This window comes from Penicillium manginii (genome assembly GCF_028828005.1).
Source record: "Penicillium manginii strain IBT 31320 chromosome Unknown utg000009l:1.0-3297300.0:1.0-3298630.0, whole genome shotgun sequence".
In the NCBI taxonomy this organism is placed as follows: domain Eukaryota; kingdom Fungi; phylum Ascomycota; class Eurotiomycetes; order Eurotiales; family Aspergillaceae; genus Penicillium; species Penicillium manginii.
Window position 1 is genome coordinate 1,258,907 of NW_026643110.1, and position 11,942 is coordinate 1,270,848.

At 50.1% G+C, this 11,942-nt stretch overlaps 3 protein-coding genes across 3 annotated transcripts; all 3 read right to left on the reverse strand.

Moving 5' to 3' along the window:
* Positions 1-54: 54 nt before the first annotated feature.
* N7533_012229 (KRR1 small subunit processome component) lies at positions 55-1,232 on the reverse strand (the record flags this gene model as incomplete). The annotated part of the gene is made up of 2 exons (XM_057108879.1): positions 55-1,110; positions 1,173-1,232. The coding sequence occupies 2 exons, from the start codon at positions 1,230-1,232 to the stop codon at positions 55-57; spliced, it is 1,116 nt and encodes a 371-aa protein (XP_056953980.1).
* Positions 1,233-3,376: 2,144 nt separating this feature from the next.
* N7533_012230 (class I SAM-dependent methyltransferase) lies at positions 3,377-4,800 on the reverse strand (the record flags this gene model as incomplete). Its single annotated transcript, XM_057108880.1, has 7 exons — positions 3,377-3,558; positions 3,616-3,854; positions 3,959-4,080; positions 4,251-4,316; positions 4,376-4,537; positions 4,601-4,721; positions 4,796-4,800. 7 exons carry the CDS (start codon positions 4,798-4,800, stop codon positions 3,377-3,379), a joined length of 897 nt encoding a protein of 298 aa, XP_056953981.1.
* A 5,793-nt stretch (positions 4,801-10,593) lies between these two features.
* On the reverse strand, positions 10,594-11,623 carry N7533_012231 (uncharacterized protein; the record flags this gene model as incomplete). The annotated part of the gene is made up of 3 exons (XM_057108881.1): positions 10,594-10,802; positions 10,874-11,081; positions 11,201-11,623. 3 exons carry the CDS (start codon positions 11,621-11,623, stop codon positions 10,594-10,596), a joined length of 840 nt encoding a protein of 279 aa, XP_056953982.1.
* Between the last annotated feature and the right edge of the window lie 319 nt (positions 11,624-11,942).

The window sequence follows — 11,942 nt, forward strand, 5'->3', positions numbered from 1 at the left end:
CCCATGCTCTGCCAGAAGCGCCAAAATAGAACCAGACCGAAAGACGTAGCCAGTTTATTCCTCGTCGGAAGCAGCCTCCTTGGACTTGCTCTTCTTCTTCTTCTTCTTCTCCTTGCGCTCGGCAGCATCGTCCACGTCTGCATCCTCTGAATCGCGCTTGCGCTTCTCCTTCTTCTCCTTCTTCTCTTTCTTCTCCTTTTTGTCCTTCTTCTCCTTCTTCTTGCCCTCGACATCGGCAGGAAGAGTCTCCTCGGGCGCAATAAAATCCTTCTCGCGCTCGCGCATCTTCTCGTCGCGCTTCAGACGTTGGCGCTCGACAACCTCCTCCTTCTGCGCGCGATCCTTGGCTTCCTTGGAAAGGAAGTACTCGCCAGACTCGATCTGGAGATCGACCTTGGACTTCTCGGGCGCGGGCGGGAAAGGCGTGTACACCTTCTTCGACTTGTCGGTAACCTGGAAGGGAACGCGGCGCTTGGAGAGGGTGCGCTTCTTGAAGTTGGGCAGGAATCGGTCCCAAGACTCGTTGGCTAGGGTCGGGTCCTTGGCCAATTCGCGCTTGATCATTAGCTCCTTGATGTGGTAGATGGGGTGAATGTTCGCCATGCAGTCGTCGATGATGCGGCGGATTTCCTTGAGGCCCTTGAACGGGCCCATCACGGAGACGGTATTACCCTGGACCATGATGTAGGTGGCGGTGAGGAGTTCGAGGGCTTTGAGGGTTGAGCCGTTGGGGCCGAGGATTCGCTGGCGGCGCTTGACGAATCGCTCTTTGTTCTGCACTTGGTTGCGGATCTTGATGATGTCGCAGGCCATGTCGTCTTGGAGGATCTTGATGGCTTGTGTGACGGGGACGCTACGCGAGAGTAGCTTGATCAGGTCGCGCGCTTTCAGGATCGAGGCTGGGTCGTAGGTCTTGCGGGTCGTCTTCACGGCCATGCTTCCCTCCACCAAATCGAGTGTGCAGGCGATGCCCTGCTTCTTCAGGGCCTTTGTGATCGTCGGCCATGCTTCCTTCAAGTAGCTCTCTCTGTATTTGGGAAAGAGGATGACAAAGGAGGACTCTTCGGCGAAGTTTCCGGCGACATTGTCCTCGGGCTTGAACTCGTCGATCTGGGTGCAAAAGCATGGTTAACTTGCCGGATTTTCTTGTTTTGCAGAACATTTGAATTTACCTTCCACTTATCGATATCCTCCGTATCCCATGCCTTTTCCTTATTGTATGTGGAAGGCATTGTGGCGGGTGCTCAAAGTTGTTGGTAGCAGCTCAAATGAAAATCCGCGCGCCAACTTTTTTTCTCCCCGCTTGCCGCCTTGCCCGATTAGGTAAGTATTCATGCCTTAGTATTTAGGTGTCGAGACATCTAGATCGGGCGAGGCGTGGTTGACAGTTTTGGCGTGCATACTTGACATCGCACAAGGTGGTTTTACTGCATGCTGTATGGCTGGAATAGGAGGCCTTTTTCCGCTTCTTGATTTTGATTGCTCTATTCAACTCTACCTATAACGGTTCTGCTCCACATCAAGACTCCGGGAAATGCACATCTGCATTTCCTACTAAACAACCCCTGCAAAGCACTAGATTTTGGCGAATCGCAAGCTTCGATTTGCATGAGATTGGGTCGAAATCTTTCTTTTGTGTGATACATCGGGCACTGTTACCTAGTGTCTCTGTAGCCTCCCCGTTAGTCTCTGCCGGAGCCCCTGAAGGGGCAGACCCATAGCACGGGAGCTTGGACCGGTAGCTTGGAAGGTGGGCAAGTCTGGCCTGTGCCTGGAACTATTTCGGTATCTCGGGGAAGTCCAGGGGATGAAAGTAGTAAGAGAGACAAGGTAATTAACTCTCGATCCCAAGCCACCTAAGTTGCATTTCGTATCTCCAGGATCTAGCGGTCGATGCTTGATCTCGCTAGGTTGGGGTGCATTCCATTCTGAACTCTAATAGGGTACTGGGACCCGGCACCCTGGAACGGGGATGTCTGGCCAGAGTAAGGAGACTCCAACGGTGTGTTCGGTGGGTGCTTTGCCCCCAGAACGCTCGGCTTGGGCTCGACCGTGATGGGCTTTCCCCCACGGCTCGGCCCCCATACCTGTGAGGCTGAGAGGGCATAGGCCATATGCGAAAGTCATCCTTTCCTGCTGCTGTTCTTGAGGAGGTACCAGTGAAACAAATGCTGAGGACTGTAGATCAAATCGGAATGGTCGGGGGGGGGGAAGGGCGTGCCTGGGACCAAGCGCAGGGTAAACAATCCTTGAGCGCACCATGGAAACTTGTGCCGGGGTGTGTATCGTACTGCCCCCTGTAATCGTTGGGCAGCAATGACAGTGATATAGTGTGGAGTACTGATAACAGTGATGAGTGAGGAAACCTCAGGGAAAGTGCCCGATGTTGAGTTAAGGTTGAGGTGTGCACGAATCTGGAGGAAGGTGCGAAAGGGTCGTTTCTCAATTCCCCCGGTCTCTCCTTCCCTGCTTCCCGTCAGTCTGGGTCGACCCCCTCCTGCTTTTCTCTTCTCTTCTCTTCTCTTTTCTTTCCCGCATCCCAACTTTGCTATCCTTTTCCTCTTGCTCCTCTTTCTCGCAATGGTCGATCCGAGATCTCAGCGTGATGGTGATGTGATATGGTCGGATTGGATCATAGCTCCCTCAAGTTGCTTGCCGCCTCCCTCCCACTCATGTGCTACTCAGCTGCCCTCGGCATGCTAGTAATAACCCTGGTCATTACTTCACAAGGAAAGTCATCAGGGCTCTATCTCATCCGACGCCACATCTGCCACAAAATAGCCCTCAGATCTTCCTGGTGATCCTCCCGATCCGCACGGAACCACATCCGTGACGATCTGCCCAAAGACCCTTATGAGCCTCAAGCACCTATCTTCTCAGGAATCCTGAAGGAACACTCAAATTGATGGGCTGCAGCTATGCCGGGATCATTGCCCGACTCAATCTTCTGTGGAGGTTGTTTCTGTGCGACCATGTCACTCGGTCATGGCTCGGTATTTAGGGTTTCTCTTTTACCCTACAAGTGACCCGGAGAGACACATCCCGCAGCATCACCCTGGAAAAAGCAATATGGCACGACTGCCCCACCAAAAGCACGTATGCAATAAAGAACACTTGCTTCAATTACCGTCTTTTGCTAATCCAATATGTATATGCTTGTGAAAATGCAGAATGCAAATGCAAATGCAAAACGAGTCGAAGCGCCAAGTGATCGGCATGGTGCCAATGGGCATCCCAAGACCGCAATGATATGTGCAGTGGTCCGTGACAGACCCTCGCTGTTGTATTATACTCAACCTCCTTCATGCCTTTCGGCCGATGCAAACGTATCTGCTGAGTCAGTGATTTCCCAAAGACGCGTCTCGAGTAGTTCCACTTACAAGGGAAAATATGCTTTGAGAGATGGATCTTTGGCCTCTTGTTGTGCCTGTTCCACCAATGTGTCGAAGTTCTCAATCGACATGTGCAATCGTTGCGTGAGAGGGTACAGTGCCAAGGATCGAAGAAGCTTTTGAATATTACCGCTGTTGGCCTGGCCGATATCGCGGGTCCTCTGATCTGCATTGTGTCAAGACTGCTACTTCCGAGAAAATCAACGGGGAAGAAGTGGCTTACCATTTCCCCATGCAGACAATGGAAGTGGAATCATCTTCGTGTCGACTTCCTTCAATCCCGCATTCGTCAACATGTTTCGCAGTCTGGTTCCAATTCGAAGATCCTTTCGGTCTTCTTGTGAGCGCATGTATTGTGTGCTCCATCGTCTCAATGCATGCTCATCAGTGATTGAACCGTTATCCGACTGCACATTGAAGTATATTTCGATCATTTGAACCCATCCGCCTGGTTTCAGCACCCTGTAAGAGAGTGCAGTCATCAGTACCACGGCCATTTCAGATGGAGGTGATGATTTGGAACTGTCGGCATTTCTGTCGTCGCTCATTCTTGGAGTTGTGCGTACCTCACAATGTCGCGGATGTAGGTTGGCCATCGTGAATGGTGGATACCGGTCGCAAGAAGTCGAGACTGGACAAGATCGAAGTGGTTCGCGGGGAACGTGAAGTTTCGGTTCAGGTCGTCCACCTACACACAGTCTCGTCAGCAACTATCTTCCAGGGGTCACACGCTCCAGGGTCAGCCCGGCATGTATTCACGACATGTTGACCCGTCATAAGGGATGGAAAATCAGGCTCGATAGCATAGGCAAGGCAGTGACCCTACCAGCGGTGATGTTGAAGAAAGGTTGCACTCACTTGAAGCCATAGGTTTTCAGGCACATCGTCAGGGCTCATGTGCGGGGCAATGTCTACACCAATAACCTTTTGTCACCAACGTATGTTAGGTGACAACTAGAGACTGTGTCAGAAAGGATACTCACATGACAATCTGGATACTGTTCTGCGACCTCTACGGCCCATGATGCGGAGCCGTGGCCACAGTCGAGGACCCTTCGTGGTCGTCGAATTGGTGGAAATATTAGACGGTCATCGAAAATACGCTGAAAGACTCGCTGTTCTTCATCGAGGCGCTGAGCTTCTTCCTAGTCATGCTGTCAGTGATCAAAGGCCTCTTTTGAGAACCCATTCTGCTCAGATTGTCTTACATCGTCGACTGGTCCAAAATATAACCGGTGGTCGATGGAATATTTCTGATACTCGCGGCCGTGAACTGTGACAGTGTCGAGGAACTCACGATCGAGTTCTACTGTTTGCGAGTCTGGACTTCTACGAAAGACCAAAGTTGTTGGTTAGCTTTCTCGAGAACTGAAAGGAAGAGCAATGAAAAGGTTTGTCAGTACGTCATGTTCACCCTCTTTCACTAATTATTGAGATTGTCGTGGATGTAAAGAATGGTCCCCTATATATGCGAATTCGTTTGACGAATTTGTCGAAGGGCGGGGCTGAATTATCCGGGGCCAAGGGGCGCAGCAGCGTTCTGTGCTGGAGGGGAGAGGAAATTAAAGTGCTGTGATTTTCATGGACGCGATCGGGTGCCGGGGGACGTTGGCGGCAACGGCTCTCTCGGACTGGATGGCGGCTCGAGGATCATTCACGCTTCGTGGGCGCCTGTCAAGGCCTGTATGAGGGGCCCCCAGTCATACAAGACACGCACTAAAACGTACGAATGAGAGGGCGAGTGTGGTCCGCCTAATCCGTCAAACGTTCTTCGTCGTAAGTGACCTTTTTTCCGATACAAAAATCCTCTGGTGACAATACGGATCAGACTTCAATTTTTGAAATCCTTTGCTCCGTAATGAAGTCTCGTGAGCAAAAACGGATCGAATACGATCAATGATGAACGTGGCCTCCTAGTCGTCGGCGGAACCTTCCTGTGAATGACCTTGTTATCCCCACTGGCGCGAACTACTGCTCACTTGATCTCTGCGTCAGGAACTCCTTTTCTACTCCCGAGGGGTGGGTTGTACATGGAGCCAAGGGCGAGAAGAAAAGGGCGGGTCGGTTTACTAGCCGAGGAATGGTTCACGAACACAACTCCGACGCTCCTGAATACAAAGTATCAGGATAGACTCCTTGGGTCCGTTATGCTGCTTAAGGCTAAGCTAACAAACCTTGAGGATAGACGGCACTTCCGTCTACTAATGCAGCGTTGGCCGCTCGCATATGACCTCTTTGGTGTACCTCGAGGGGCCCAAGAGCGCCCGACAGTGTGGATCGAGGCAAAATTCAGTATTTTTGCCGCTTCAACTGCACATCTCCTGCTCCATCATAATGAATACGTCTGTGGCTCAGCTGGCTGAAGTCAGGCAAGGTCCAGCGGTTGAGGCGCCACGCTATGGAAAATCAATTGGAATAGATCATATTCCCTTTTCTGGGCAGCACGAGGAAGTATTGCTATACATAACCACATTTCCATTAGCACGAGCCAATGATGTAATGGAACTCGGCCAAGAAGGGATCAGAAACATCAGAAAATCGATAATAAAAATTTGTTAATAAAAATCCCCCCCCAAAAAAAAAGCCACTGACTATCGTTCGCGAATTTAGATCTGGCCGTCAGCCGCGACAGAAAGAGGAAGGAATGCATGGAATAACTATCAGGAGAAGTCCGAGGTCTTTTCGGAGGTGACGACCTTTAATTTCGAACATTTCATTTCGAACCAGCCCTTGCGCCAGCCAGAACGCAGGCCGGAAGAAAGCCCTGCATTGCGAGATTCCGAGGACACGGAAATGGATCTTCGCCTAACTCCCGCTGTCAGTCAAACCAAAACCTAGCAATTGGGCTAGCGACCCAGTGACAGATTTCCAACACGATCACACACGTCGGGGTGGTCCCTTACCCGTTGACCAATGCGCATGCAGTACCTGTGGCGCCAAGTGGCTTTTACAGCTGGTTCTAAAGGGCCCGATGGGCAACCCCCAACCTGAGTGGGGTTGTCTGGTCCCAGGACCGGTTCAGGATCAGCAGCAACCTCGTTGGATTCCGTTCCCTCGGGATTTTCTAGTGGATTACTTCATTTCTGAACTCTCACACCGCTTGTCCTGCGGAGCCTGGGGGATATGGGAGGCGGAAATGAAACGTATGGTTAATTAATATCTGCAGATGCGCTACAGGGATGCTTAGAAGTTGAATCAAGTTGGATCATTGTTCGGATCTGAAATTGCACAAAAGTACCAACCAGTGCCAGTCTATGAAAAATATCCTTTCATCTTTGTCAGCTTCACGCAATGAAGATCACCGGGCCAAGCAACTGGATATATACTCCGTAGTAGAGAGGACTGGAAAGAGAAAATGTGGAACAGGATTCCACTCTCAAGCATTTCAGAACCTTCCAAGGTTTCCTCTTTTTAATTTTATTTTCTTACATTCCAAATGTCATGAAGATGTGGGTTTATTCTTCCTGGAGAGGGATTGGGTGTCCACTATTCATCCCTCAGGATTCCGTGAAACTCACGATGGATTTCTTCAAAGTGCTCCAATGGGCCAAGTACATGGCATATGCGAATTCCACCCGGGTCGATGCTCCATCTAGAATCTTGCGACGCATCGATGAAAATAAGGAAAAGCCTTGACGATGAACGCCAAGTTTGAAGTAGTACTTCGGTAGGGTAGGGCTATGCTACACGTACCTACCTTGTCCGTGCTGTACAACACAGATACGGGTGAGATGGTTACAGTGGGCTTCAGCTGTCTCCATCTAGGAAGAACGCTTGGAAGGCGAAGAGGGGGCATGATGATGTGTCCCGGGGCCCAGTTTTTAGGTTCACAAGTGCTTGTCGGGCAAGGGCCCCAACATTTCCAGTTTACCATGTGGTGAGACTTCATTCGAGTGGTAGTATTTTTTTTGTGGCATGACCCCTCTACAATACCCAGTTCTATTCGGTGCAAGACGTTCGTGCATGGATAGAGTCAGAAAGGAACGGCCCCTCCCCGAAATGGGAAGAAAGCATCCAAAGTGTCGGGTCTGCGGCGCACGACAGGGGTTGCCTGCGCGTGGTCTGGGGGACACTTTCTTTTTCTCAATTCACCGTTTAGCTCTAATCCCAGCGCCATGGTTCACCCCTCGGGAAGGCAGGCCCTCCCAGCTTTCCCATTCCCAGCTTTCCCGTCCCAGCTTCGGGGGTGAGAGCGGCTGGGCCCGTTAGTGTCGGTTCTCTTTCGGACGGAGCCCACGTACTCGGGACTCTGTAGACAAAAAAGTGAATAGTACTACTACTATGTACAGTAATGTACTACGTATACACTGACATCCTGTGTGGAACAGGGACAAATCTCCATTCAGACCCGGTCGATTATTTTGTTCCCGTGCTGTCATCAAAGTGGCCGTGCACGAATGAAAGGACCTGCCTAAGCAGTACAACGCCGGTCTCCAACCGGGTTTGGGGCCTGGGGCGACGGACGCTAATGATCGAAACTAAAATCAAAACCTGCGGGAACGCCAGATTTCCTCGTCCCGAGGATTGGGTTCGAACAGTCGGACAGAAAAAGCGGATCGACTTGCCTCTACCCAGCATTCCGGGTCTTGTTACACACTTTAGGGGGGGGGGGGGTTGCCCCAGCTTATGTGGTTTCTTCCTCCTTTTTCCCAGCCCTTTCTCGTCTTGGTTTTTTTGCTTCTTTTTTTTTCTTTCTTTCTCTCTTCTCTTCTTGAAGGGGGCTCGGTCTCGGTCTCGGTCTGTGAAGTATGTTTAAATGTATGCTTCAACCCTGAAAAATTTGAGTGGTCCCAGCCCAGTGGTACTACCGAGGTAAAAATAAAACACATCACCAAGAATTTGATTGCTATGTACGTTTATCTTTTTAATAATCGAGAAAGGGAGAGGCAAAAAGAAAGAAATCAAATCAAAAATCCAAATCGGAATAAAAATGAAAATAATATAAATAATAAATAATAAAATAAAAATACTGTAAAATGAAGTACCCCACTTAGTCTACCACTGTGTCGGGTCCCAGCCCCCTCCTTTTGCCTTTGCCTTTGCCCACAAGAGTAAGTGGGCTGGGGAGAGGGGGTGAAGAGGAGGGAGGGGCAGATCTTTTGTCCATTCGTATGTATTCAGCAACGAGACCGCCGTGTGACCTTGTTCGTCGTGCCCCGGCCTACATTCTTCTCCGAAGTCCCCACAATACTGCAGTTATACTAGTATGAGACGGATAGCCTCGGATTGCCTGAGTCTGAAACGACGGGAGTCCCGACAATTCTATCCCTGTGCAGACGGAGTATATGTTGTGTGACCTGGTCCTAGCCCTGGAGTGCCAGTGCCTACAGCCTCCTGCCAGTGGGCGAACATGTACATATGCTAGGTATGCACATATTATGCAACTGCGTTGACTGGCCCGCACCTACTACTCGTTACTAGGAACTAGTTAGTATGTATGTACTTTGTACATGACTAGTTAGCTGTTAACTGTCAAAATCTGCTTTCAGATTCCATTCAGATTCTTCCTCGACCCTCACGGATATTCCTAATACGAGCTTCGATGGATCTCTGGATCTCGGATGGTATCATGGAGTCGTTTGTCGGTGCGCTCGTCTAATTTTTCTTCTTCTTTTTTTGCCTCTGAGCTTCGCACGTCATGGTTCTTTTCTCCGTTCCATACATAGTCCGCCCGTGTAGAATAGATCGGTGGCTGTCTCGTAGTTTGGTACGCTAGTTGTGATCGTCTGTTGATTGGTATATATTCGATCTAGCGTTAAAGTGTCATGGTTCCTTGGGGGTTGTTTCCGGTCTGGGTCCGATTCGGACCGTGATCTCACCTGAGAAGCGAAATTGAAGGGCATAGAAATCTTGGAAATTACCTAGGTACGGAGTCCGAACAGCTCCACGCTGAGGATATTCCAAAACTTTTTGTTTATTTTGATTTGTTTTTTGTCCCATGGTCTCGGTCAGACCCTGCTGATCAGATCGCAGCTTTCAGATTGGGTTATAGTACTATGTTTTTGCTTATTCGGGCTGATATTACCATAGCCTCGGGCTCTCTCATCGAAGGGGTTGGATCTTATATCCCGAACAAAAGTACAATCAGTTGAGCCCGGGGCTGAAAATTATATTGAGTGTAATTAGGCAATGTTGTACGAGGAGGGAGAGGCACTAACGCATTCAATGGCGTCGATGCTACCGATTTCGGCTTCTTATGATGACAGGGAGATAGTATTCCAACATTGGAATTGAGAATTAATAATGGTATGATGTCGGCTTGAATTTTCGACCTATCTATGTAGCATCCAATGTGAGAGGTCGAGTCATTGATCTCATGACGCCTGCGCCTTGATTTATATCTGTTGCATAATAGAAGTAAAAGCAAATCCCGTTCCTGCAGATCTGTTATAGCGAGCCCAACTAACAGATTAGCTAATACCCATTCTATCACAACTTGTGTTTACCTAGGTGTGGAGTAGAGATGAAATCGAAATCACAGAATCTTCTCAGGTGCGGCTGACGACGTATGCTAGGGTGAAATTTTGCCTAGGAGCTACTAGTACTAGTAGTCTAGCAAGGTCCTGCGAGACAAAATGCTGTCATATTATTTCAACTTGAATCGGAGTGTGCGACTCGGACATGTTGAGTAGTATGATTTCAAGTTCGAGCAGCCACTGGTAGTAGTCACCTTGGAACCTTGGAACCTCATGCGAGGAACCCAACTTCCATGGTTATACTAATTAAGTCTGGAATTCAGGAAGGCCTGGTGAAGTTGCTCTCAAGTTAGTATTTACTGCCTTCGACTAGCATAATATACTGTCTCTCGATGATAAAGCTTGACCGTAGAATATTTTTACACCGTGAGGAAGTGGAGATACAAAAGATTAACGCCGAATGTCCTCCAAATTGGGATGGACCGTGACTCTCACCAAGTCACCATTAGCGCCAGTCCATTATGCACCGCAAACACCAAAGCATGACCGTAAACTGCCACGGTCTGCGAGTGTCACTTGTAAACGCCATGCACCCGAATAGAAGATGCGGAAGAAGTTGCCACAACGCAGGAACAAAACGCCATGCACTATATACAGCCTGTGTATCTCCTTTTGCTCTCCTCACCCGGGATGATACCGAGGAGAGTAGCTAGGTACCTAGTAGGTACCAGGAAAAGTCGCCTGCCATCAATAAGGCCACTCATACCAATTGACAAGTTGTACATCTACCGCGTGTCTTCCCGTCCAGTCATGAATTTCACGCTGGCCGAGATAATCTCCATCACGATCCTAACTTCCTCTTCCGTGCGCGGCGCATAGATGAGAATATATTCCGCAGGTAGGTCAGGCAACGTCCCGAAGGATAAATATGTCATAGCCGATGTACCAGAGAAACCATGGCGCTGGCCCCATCCCGCCTCGAGTATTTTAATGCCTGGTATAAAAGTTAGTTTCGAGTCGATTCGCGGCCGGGAGCAGAGAAGGGAATGCAAAATGACGACATACAGTCTGCAGGCGACAAGACGACATGCACCGAGTGGTCAGAACCCTGATGAATATGCGCAATCTCTCCCGCCATGCTCACAGCCAGATCGGTGATGGGCAAGTGGTCCGCTAGAAAGAGTCCATCGGCGTGTTGCTCCAGGTTGGATTTGCTGAATTTAACGAGATGGTGGTTACGCAAGCCGAAGGATCGGAACGCGGCGCGGAATTTCTATGAGGTCCTGATTAGCTATTGGCAAAACACCTTAAGTGCCAGGGACCCAAGGATGCAGGGTCCCCGCATCCAGATATTGAAAACCCAGAGGGGAATGGCTGACGGCGTATACATACCTCCATGATATCCTCGTCCGGAACTTGGGTCAACTGTCGCTGCGGCACAACATGCGGGCCGACCTCGGGCCTGGTTTGAGGCGAGCGTGTGGCCAGTTGTGCTTTCGATAGTGTCAAGTATCCATCACCGCCCATCCCGTGGCCCTCCGCGGCATCGATGCGACGCGAGTAGACTTCTGTGTCGAGCATCTCTCCGCGGAAAGGCTGGAAGAGCAGGCGCACAATCAGCCAGCCGATGACATTATTCGGGATGCCGCCTTGGCCGTATGATTTGAAGGTGCGGTAGTCGCGGTATGCTGCGGGGAGGAGGAGGGTGGTCGTTCCTAAGAACGCGGCGGTACCGAGCGCAAGGTTGAGTCGCTCTTGGTAGGAATGTGGAAGGCGGAGGGGTGGAAGCGATGAGAGGATGGAAGCGAGCGGCATGATGGGATGGGTATACTCTCCCTCTCTCTTCCTCTCTCTCGGGGTGTGGAAGTGCTGAAGAGATGTGAGAGGTCTCGAGGTCGTGGGTTTATAAAATGATTGCGGCGGAGCGGACTGACGTGCGATTAGCCCCGATTATGGCGGAATTCGGGCGTCAGCCTACCCTAGGGGAGGGTCCGTACAAAAGTCGGGGGTGGGGGCCGTGAGAGCCTCGTGCTGTTCTACTCGCCATTGACTGCTTTCTTACGGTGGGACTGATAGCAATAGTGGTATTTATTTAATCATGCGCGCTGACTCCTCGTAGCTACTTAATACATAC